This window comes from Strongylocentrotus purpuratus, unplaced genomic scaffold (assembly GCF_000002235.5).
Source record: "Strongylocentrotus purpuratus isolate Spur 01 unplaced genomic scaffold, Spur_5.0 spur5_scaffold_20, whole genome shotgun sequence".
Classification (NCBI taxonomy): Eukaryota; Metazoa; Echinodermata; class Echinoidea; order Camarodonta; family Strongylocentrotidae; genus Strongylocentrotus; species Strongylocentrotus purpuratus.
In genome coordinates this window covers 36180453-36191141 of record NW_022145606.1, presented here as the reverse complement: position 1 = coordinate 36191141, position 10689 = coordinate 36180453, and the positions used below count along the sequence as shown (strand labels likewise).

Genomic DNA, 10689 nt, shown 5'->3' with positions numbered 1-10689 from the left:
TCTTACAGTGTAAGAAAGGTTATAATCGTGAGTCATTTGAAATCAGTAACGACTACAATGAATAACCTATATTTTGTGTCCAGGTCCAATACGTTAAATAGATGATCACTTTAGTCTGTTTAAACATATTTATGGCTTACACCCAGTAAATAAGATCGATTGATCGATCTGTAATTGAAAACAAGTCAGAAAAAAATCTTGGAATCACAAATATGTTTAAACTATTGAAATTTCTCCCAGGAAGCATTACATTTACACTTTAGTAAGACTTAAAAAAGAAGAAAAAAGAAAGGACTCCCTAAACATAACAGAATTAATCGAATAATTATTCAATCTAGACTTTGCGCTGTGAGAAACTAACAAAGAAAACAAGCAAACAAACGAACAGAATTATGATTTTTTTTTGGATATTTTATTATGATCTTATATTAACTACCTTTGACCATCTTGTAATCTCTTTCTTCGTTTTCTGTTATATGTTCTTTTTCATCTTCCTCTTCTCCTCCAGATTTTCACTTACTTCTTGTTCTTTTCGATCCTCCTCCTCCTCCCCCTCCATCTCCTTCTTCCTTTTATATTCTTCTTCTTCTTCATTTCCTCCCCTTCCTCATCCTCTTCTTCTTCCTCATCCTCCACTCATTTTTTTCTTCGCCTCCTTCTCCCTCATGACTCTCTTCAGTTTCTTCTTTTCTCCCTTGATGGTGTTCTTGTTATTGTTGTTGTTAATGACATTGTGGATATTGTGGAGGTGTGGTGGTATAGTAGTTCATTCATTTGACTCTTGATCCAAGGATTGAGGGTTCGAATACCAATCCAGCACTAACGTAATTTGACAAGGCAATAACCCACAGTTGCCCTTCTACACCCACAGGTGTAAATAGATACCAGACAATCGCTGGGATAACAATGATTGCAGGTCCCTGGGGAAAAACAGATTTGAAGCTGAGGAAGATTCCTTTAGTAAATAAAACGATTATTAATTTTTTGTTTGTATGCATTAATCTTTTTTAGTAGGTTGGCTCCATCAGTAGTTAAAAACTGTTCTCCGTGGAGGCACTACAACATGATTACAAAATTTACAAACATCCAAATCGAAACTAATGAATTCAGTGACAACAGTATTATTTATTATAATCATTATTATTACTATTGTTATTATTATTATTATTATCCATATATTTGTGTCATTATTATCATTCCCTTTATCTTATCATTACTTTGTTCATTGATGTTATTTAATATAATTTTTGGTTAGTATCGTTATCATTATTACTATGATTATTATCATTCGCAAAAACAATAAGGGCATAATGGTAGTAGGGGAAGTCGACTCTCTTATATTTCTCCGCTGCATGACCAGTAATGATGCAAATGTTTCACTCTCCTTTTCTTCTCTACACCTAGCCTTACCCACACCCTCACTCATCGAACACACACGCACACATAATTCCCCTTAAATAGCATATAATGCACCCCACCCCTCACACCCACAAGCTTACCCCATAAGCTAAATGGGGAGGGGCATAGCTGTGTCAAAGGTCGATTTATGGAGAACCAAACAGTGCCATCGGACATATATTTTTTTAATGAGAGGGAACAAGTTCTGTGTTAAATGAATTTGGCGTTGAACGAGTGCAACTTCCGGTGGCGGAAGTTATCATAGAACTATACATCTACTCCAACCACACGCATACTCACGTACGCACCCACACAAACAACACCAACCGACGCCCGCACACACCTTCATTTAACCTACCAACACACACATACACACATCCTCACAAATCACCAAGTACATTAATATCAATTTAACAATTACGTGGACTGAATATTAGATTCATTTTAACATTTTGCTGAAAAACAGAGACGGCCATATAATTTTAGAAGGTCATATAAGTTTATTAAATATCAAGGTATGTTAGCATTCTATAACGCGAATCAAGCAGTAAAAATAGCAATAAATATATCACGTTAGAAAATTACGATAATTAACAGACACAACTTACTTGCTATAGTCTCTGTCTCTAGATCCTATCCACAACATTAAAAATAAATATGTACTTAACAAGGTTTGTTGTTGAATAAAAATGATACTTCCTTTATAAGGAGAACATGATATATGTTTATTAAATATCAAGGTATGTGAGCTTTTTATTACGTGATTCAAGCAGTAAACAAAGCAATGGTTATGACACAATTGAAAATTACAAAAAAATTAGCAGATACAACTTCCTTTATATAGTTATCTGCATCTAGATCTTATCGACAATACTTTCAAAAATATGTACTTTACAACGATTGTTGCTGAATACTGTAATACGAATGATTCAACTACACGGATATATGTATAATGGTCTACCGATACATAGGACTAACTGTATAATGGTCTACTGATACATAGGACTACATGTATATATCCATAATGGTCTACTAATGACTACATGAATTTATCCATATGATTACATGTATATATCCATAATCGTCTACTGAAAAATAAAGCAACCTAATAAACGGCTCTTTATTAAATAATTATGAAGGAAACATAAATACGACATTGAAATTATATGAACATGCATTATACCTGCATGTTCACTACGTGTAACACAAACAACAGCAATAATCTTCCATAGGAAGCAATAAAGTCGATAGGGTTACACCCAATTCCGCAAGAGGGAGCCCTTCATTCAGGTAAAAAGTAGCCAGGTTTTTAATTGCTATGAACTTTCTTTTTGATTATCATTACCACATGAGAGAGTGAATACAAATATCAGGTTTAATCGAAATAGGTAAATACCAAATTATTAATAATTTCCCAGTTATTAATAATTAATTTTGTTGTTACCCTCGCCCTCTATAACGTATAATACTAGTAAGATTCAAACTCATTATACATGTATATTTAAAATATATATATATATATATAATTTATATATATTTATTTCATGAGAAACGAAATAAGATGGTTTCGTAGCCCAAATCAAAATTTCCTAATGCTCTCATCCCTTTTTGTAATTTTCTTCAAAAGTTCGCACAAATTCTAGACCGGGAGACATTTATGTTTTATAGATTAACCGGGTTACTTTTCACCTGAATAAAGAGCCTTCCTAAGATACATACATTAAATAGGCACTATAAGTGCTTATGATGTTTTATGATTAACAAGTAATCATTTTGTTTTACATGTCGGTTCATTATAGAACAAGAACATAACATAGTAGATAGCATAATATGTCAAAAACGTTAAATAGGCACTATAAGCGCTTATGATGTTTTATGATTAACATTAATCATTTTGGTTTACATGTGAGTTCATAAAAGAACTAGAACATTACATAGTAGATAGCACAATTTGTCATTTCATAGAAATGATTTTATAAACACAGATATTGATACACAGGAATAAATATATAAATATGTTTCAAAATCTCTAAAAGATTAAACATTTGCAATTTCTGTATAGTCAGCAGCAAAATTCCCAACTATATCTGGCACTTAGATCTCAGTACAGAGACATAAATAGTGTCATATGAATATGTGGAAACAAATATTTGACATAATTTGTTATTCCTGGAGTATAGCCCCAAAACTCAGGAACCGAATTCACTATCAACTTCCTTCAACGAAGCTTTTATGGAAGGAACAGTTCAAATACTCACGTCAACATCTTTTAAATACAGAGGTAAATATCACATAAATAAATACTCACACACGCATAAATAGATAAATAGATAAATAGATTCATAATCACACTATCACATAGACGATGAGGTACATACACATGAAATCATTTTGAACAGGTATATCATAATCATATATATTAAAAGGGATTTGTAAATACTTTTAAACATATCTGTTTGAGAGAGATAGTTACGTCACCGGAAGTTGCTACTGATTGGTCAGGCATTTCATAAAAAACACAAATAGTTTCCTTTCTTACAAATTGTACCCGGAAGGGAGCTTTTTGGAGCTCCATTATTTAACATATGACCCATCTCGTAAATACGTTTAAATTCGCGTGTCACAACTATCTCTCTCAATACACTATCGTTTTAAATAGTCAATAAATAACAAAGGCAAAGATAACCTACGGCACACGTAATAGTACTGAATGAAAGGACGCCCTCACTTGAAATGAAATGTAGAGAAGATGAAGTCACAATTCTTACTTAGGTATTTGGTCCTCTTGTTTCAAAGTTGAAACCCTCATACTGCAAGCCTCCTGGCACATACACAAGCCACTGGAACTTTGGTTCTCTGCTTCTCATAACTACAGAATAGAGAGGGAAAAAATACATTTGAATGTTGCAAAAAGACGTGTACAAGTTGTGATGAAAACATTGCTCGTCAGAATATAATTTCTTTAAAGAATTTAATTAATTTTCGTTGCAGAGATTAAAAGGACCTCAAAAGTAATATCATTTAAATCTGAAGATTTTTAAAAGGATTTATTTTAGAATTTTCGTTTTGTGTTCTTATAGTGCCCCTTGATACATGTTAACTACCGACTTTGTCGAGTGTGATGTGCCATGACTAGCGGCATGTTCACTTGGTCTGTCTTCGCCTATACACTGGCTCAGGCCATCCCGGTTCGAAACTGAGTCACATCTTTTGGATGGTGACATTAAAGGTCGTTCTCTAGACGTATAATATATACGTAATCATATAATCATATAATAATCATATCTGATTGATACACGTCTATTAAAACCCCATTACACACACGCGCGCACCCTCCCCAATTTCTAACTGGAAATAACTTTTAGTAACATCATTCTCAAATGCAGCCTTACAGATAAGCAACTTTTACTACTGATTGCGGACTTACCGGTAAACACCACCCACACATTGTCCGCGTCTAAGCGTCTCCATCTCGCGTACAACTGGCATGCAGTCAACGCCTGGGTTTGTAATGAAGCCATTGTTGTAAGGGTTAATACAATCACGGCACGCGCATCTGGCGGAAAGTATGTCTTGTGGGTATCTGAGAGATGAAGAAAATAAAAGTAACAACGTTAACTCATTCCATCCTTCAGCAAACAATCTTCCGGTGCTACATTATATTTATCATAGGATGCATATACCAAGGACTTCAAGATGATTTGTTAACTATTTCTACTCTAATATTATTCAGTACAGGTGTTAGAAAGGTGGGTCAAGGAGCTTATCAAGACCAGTGATGGGTATTTTGGCAAAGCTAGTGTGTAGCACAACACAGTCCCTCAGTCAATTGGTGGGTAGCTAGGGTTAAGTGCAAAATTGCACGTGTAGCAAACGAGCAACCGAAGTGTTGAGTTTGAACCCATATAAATGACCGTTAAAGGTAATACAAAGTTTTGGGAATGTTTAAAAATTGGATGGTGGTGATTATTTTCAATGTTGATATATTTGGATGCCCCTGTGTATGTAATATAAGCACTAGGAAATTTAGCCCCTAAAACACTTCTGCTTTCGAGAAAAATTGAATATAAAAATTTACCGGTGCTCCTGGTAAATTTTGATAAATTTAAAATAGCGCCGTACGGCCGTACAATGGTAGCTGCGACCATGACAATTTCAGAATATGTAGTTGTGATATAAAATTTCCAAACAGGAATAGCTAATCGGTCGATTTTAGTCAAGAAACATTGTTTTATAGCCTAATTAATATCTTGACCTTGAGAGGGAGCTATACAACATAAAGAGTTCATTATTTATAATTTTATAACTTAGGAATCGATTTCAAACGTGACAACGATCACTGAATATTGTAGGGTCGCATATGCTTCCAATATGTTCATTTGAACCAAATTTATGACCCCATACTAAAACTTTGTATTACCTTTAACAGGTTACGGAACAAACTGACAAACGATTCGAAATATGATTTATATTTAATTCCGGTGCCATCTAGTCTCTCATAATAATTGTTTTGCCCCTTTTCCCCCTCTTTTTTGGAAATCTATTTGGATATGGCTGCGGTTAGCTGCGTCATAGCTGAACGATCAAGGCTTTAAAGCTAAAAAGGTCTTACCTCTCTACGTCTGTATCTGTCTCCATGACAAAAGGACATAGCGCTCTGGACTCGAGAGGCTCCTGATTGCGTTCCAAGAGCGACCTAGGGCATGTGTTGTTAAGATAGGAATGCTGGATCTCCGTGCCACTACCCGCGATAGTTTGGCCGTGCAGCATCTCATAAAGCTCTCCCTCTGACGGGTCCCTGCAGGCTTCAGTCGCCGCCTGATCAAGGTTCGGTGCGTCAGCGTTTCTCTTGATGCGCATTGAACCAGTAGCGCCATCAGATGATTGAGTCGTAAAATGAATTCTGCTTGCAACCTCGACGAGTTCATTTTCTCCACTACCACTGGTAATAGGAACTGTTGTAGCGCTCTCAACGGACATGGCATCCAAAGTAAATGCCGTGTTTAGTTCAATTCTTGAGGAAGTGATTGATAGAGTGTTTCCGGAGCTGGTGTCTATGTCAGGATTCTTTGAGTTAGGTTTCACTGTGAGGTAGACCGCTTCCTTTATTTCCTCATCATAAAGGTCACTTTCAGACGAGATTTCGTTTCCCTCCTGATCCCCACCAAAGGAGAGTCCTTGTCCTGATGCGTCGATTTCTTTCGTGTTCACGAAAAACGCCTGGCCTAATGAATCGGTGTTACTGTTTACATCTGTTTTATGGTTTGGTAGTGACGACTGGATGACGGAGACTACCTTGTCATCAGAATTGTGTCTTCCAACAGAGAAAGCTAGGCATTGTGACGTCATCGCGGTGAGAATAAGTAAGACAAGGTCGGACGGTTGATACATTTTCTAAAAAAGAACATAATATGAAAAAAGTGAGAAATTAGCATAAAATCAGTTAAAATTTTTTTTTTTTAAAAGCGCCAATAGTAAAACAAAACAATGTGAGAAGAAGAAAAAACATACAAACAGAGAATAACGATATCTCCGTCCCGAATAGGTCTTCAAATCCTGCTTAAATAAAGCATTAATTTAAACATGCACAAAATAATATAAACATAACTATTAATAAAACTTAAGAGGTAATTTTCTGATGAGGTCATTTTCGGATCTTAATTACATTATTCTTGGTACTGTAAAGGAAAAGGAAATTTATCAATTTTTTGAGCATTGCGTGAATTGGAGAAGTTTACGCAACGATCTCTAGACGGGAAAAGGAAACATTTAATTAGCTAATGTCAGTTTCGGTCAAATATAACATCACTAAGTGTTCAGCACTTTTCCGGTAATTTAATACCAACATGATATATATATGAACATTTTTATTTTTAATTGGCATCAATTTCCATATTTATCCAAGGAAATTCCTCTTAGATTCAACCAAAGATAGATCTTAAGATAGCAACCAGTGAAGATTGAGTAAGTGTATGCCGTCATTGGAACAGGACTTCGAATCTATTGCGTGATGCAGAAGATAATTATCTGGCAGTGGCGTAGCCAACTGTTTTTTTTAATGAGGGGGAGGGGCGCTGCAAGTCATTGTACAGTTTTTGTTTAAGATGAAATGGCCATGCATTCATATTCTTCAGTTACTGATGAAGAGTGTACACTGCCAACCATTAATGAGTGGCAATGGCATTGCGACCGCGAAGGAATCTTCTGAAATATCATGAAAGTACAAGCAGATAAGGTAAAAACCAACAAAACAAACAACATGAAGGACAAAAAAAAAATCAGTTTAAATCGATTAGATGTAACTACTAACAGATAAAAACAGATGAATAATTATTGATAACTCATATTAATTACCCCCCCCCCCCTCCTCCCAATAACAACCACATTAACAACAAACCTAAAAAGAAAGCTAAAAAGCTGTTATCATTATTCCAAAATGTCCTTAGGAGTAAGGAATAAATAAATTTAAAAAAAAAACATTAAAGAATATACAAAAGCAGAGTAAAATCAAACATATACATGTATGGTGATATAGGGATAGAAAGTAGATAAATGGAGAAAAAGAGCAATTAATTTGTTTAATCATTAAAAATAAATAAACGTACCATTTTTATTTGACTGACTAGAAAACACTCTTTCGATGAAAATTCTCTACGCTGGTTTTGCACAAATCTCAGTGGATTCGCAAGACTAAACTCCGCTCCTTTCCTATAAACAAATCTTAAGAATCACTTCAATGACACTTTCTCACAGCTCGACCATTAAGTATTACTTCTTCAGGTACTTGTATAATTTTGAAAACGGTGATATTGAGACTTGATTTCTCTTATACTTCTGATGCCCAACCGACTACCGTTCTTGCAATGATAAACCCTCAATCAATCAATCCTTATATATCATTGATTGTTTAAACTTAGATTTGAATAAACAGGATGGGTATTTTGCGCCAAGATTTTGTTATTGTTTTCCTGAATATTTTCATCTCAACCAAAATCTAATTTCGGAGGTGAGTGGGTATGGATCGAGGGGGAAGTCCCGGATCTAGCGCAGTGTAGTCTTCAAATGCTCTGGGTTAATATTGTTCATGGCTGCCCACATAGAGTGTATTACATGTTCTATTTATAGATTACTTCCGTCAATATTAAAGGGAGTATAGGTAGTGAACTTTGGTAGATTGGTTGAAGATGTTAATGTTGTGTGCGGTTTGATTTGATGAATTAAATCTCAGCCTTTATCAATAAAACTCAAGGCTCTTAAAACACATTCCCCCCGGTCCCCCAAACGTCAATAAACAGAAAACAAAAGAATATTATGTGACCTGTTTGCATACAACAATGATTAATTTCGTAGAGAAATAAAGGAGAAGAGGCTTTTTGACAACTTTATCAGTTATTTTACAATTAGTGTGAATCGATTGTTTTTAATTTATTGTAAATCAGTTATTTTACTTTTAACTGTGTATCAGTTATATTATGTTTTATTTAAAACAGTTGTTTTTACTTTCAATATTCTTTTCTATTCATTGTTTTTTACCCATGTATTATTTGCATGTCAATATGTTTTAAAAATAAATTTTGTATTGTTTACGGCACTCTCATGACACGTGTGTACTCTTTAAAGTAAATTACCGTAGATCATTGTCACTGCAGTAGGTAAACAGATGAATAGATAGATACATAGATTAATCATTATGAATAAAGAAAGAAAAAAAAAAACAAACAACCGAAAAAGAAGAAGAAGAAGAAGAAATAAATAAATAAATAAATATCGAAAGAATGAAAGATAGAAGGAAGAAAGCAAGAATGAGAGAAATAAAGAAGGCATAAGATGAAGCCATAAGGAAAAAGCTTAAAAATAAGGGGCGTGGTTGTAAAGATTACGTAACAACGTGATTGGTTCAGACTTTGCATCAATGAAGAGCTCAGTCCTCAATACATTTACGGTGTTAATAATAAAGATAAACGCTGATTTATGGGTATATTGAACTCAAACATATTGTGATTTACTGAAAGACAGAACTCTTCGTCGGTGATTCTTTTGTCATTGATTTCTTTCATATTATCTTGAATTGAATATTTTGCTTGTAATTTTCTTTCCATCGCCAAGCATTTGAAATATTCGGCTAGCAAAGAATTGCATCATCGATATTTTTCATTATTTTTCTTTAATTTCATAGATTTCAACTCTACGTATTATTATATATTCTCATTTTTTATTTGAAATGTAACCTCAGGATCTTGTTGCAATAAAGAAATGAAATCATGAAATATATATGTATATGACTGTAATAAAAATTTGTCGTGGAAAAACATTGATCAAACAATTACAAAAATATGTGAAACGACAATTATCCTAATAATAATAATAATAATATCGAATATTTAGGAGCGCTAAAAACAATAAGTACCATAGCGCTTACAAATACAAATATATGTAAAGAGGACAAGAAAGTACAGTACAGGAAGTATATCACATAGATCATTGGGGGAAAAGGTGAGTTTTGAGGGATCTTTTGAAGGTGGCAAGACAGGTAATTTTCCTTATGGAAAGAGGGATGCTGTTCCATGTCTTTGATGCAGCTACTGCAAAGCGTTTTTCAGCTACTGAGAGTCTAGATTTGGGAATGTTAAGTTTACATGTGTCGGTTGCTGAACGAAGATTACGAGTTGGTGTATATATTTGGAGGGTGTCATTAAGATATTCAGGTGCCAGATGATTGAGTATTTTAAAAGCATACAAACAGAATTTAAACAGAACACGTTGGTGAAGAGGTAACCAGTGGAGCTCCTTAAGTAAAGGTGAAGTATGAGTTCTTGACCCAAGGCCAAAAATTAATCTAGCGGCACGATTCTGGACAGTTTCAAGTTTCCTTCTATCTTTAGCAGATAAAACAGTATAAAGACTATTGCAGTAATCCAATCTAGAAATAATAAGAGCTCGGACTGCATGGTGACATGTCTTTAAATCAATAAATCTGCGAATCCTCCATAAATTGCGGAGATGAAAATTACTATTACGGACTACTTGGTTTACATGAGAGGTCAATTTGAACATATTATCGATGCATACACCAAGATCTGTAATTTTAGGAGAGAGAGGAATGAATTGATTATTTACTTTAAGCTGTACATCTGATATATATTGAAGATGGTGAGCGGAAGAACAGAAGGCCATGAATTCAGTTTTGTTATTATTAAGTTGGAGATAGTTCGACGACATCCAAGTGCTGATCTCTGCAATGCACAGTGAGATTTGGTGGAGTGTTTCGTTAATGTTTTCCAAAGAGCGTGG

At 34.5% G+C, this 10689-nt stretch overlaps 1 protein-coding gene across 1 annotated transcript; it reads right to left on the bottom strand.

The window, feature by feature from the left end:
- Positions 1 to 3764: 3764 nt before the first annotated feature.
- On the bottom strand, positions 3765 to 6332 carry LOC100889078 (interleukin 17-like protein). Its single transcript, XM_030992590.1, has 3 exons — positions 6011 to 6332; positions 4826 to 4981; positions 3765 to 4267 (listed from the first exon to the last, which is right to left on the bottom strand). Exons 1-3 carry the CDS (start codon positions 6256 to 6258, stop codon positions 4204 to 4206), a joined length of 468 nt encoding a protein of 155 aa, XP_030848450.1. The 5' UTR covers positions 6259 to 6332; the 3' UTR covers positions 3765 to 4203.
- Between the last annotated feature and the right edge of the window lie 4357 nt (positions 6333 to 10689).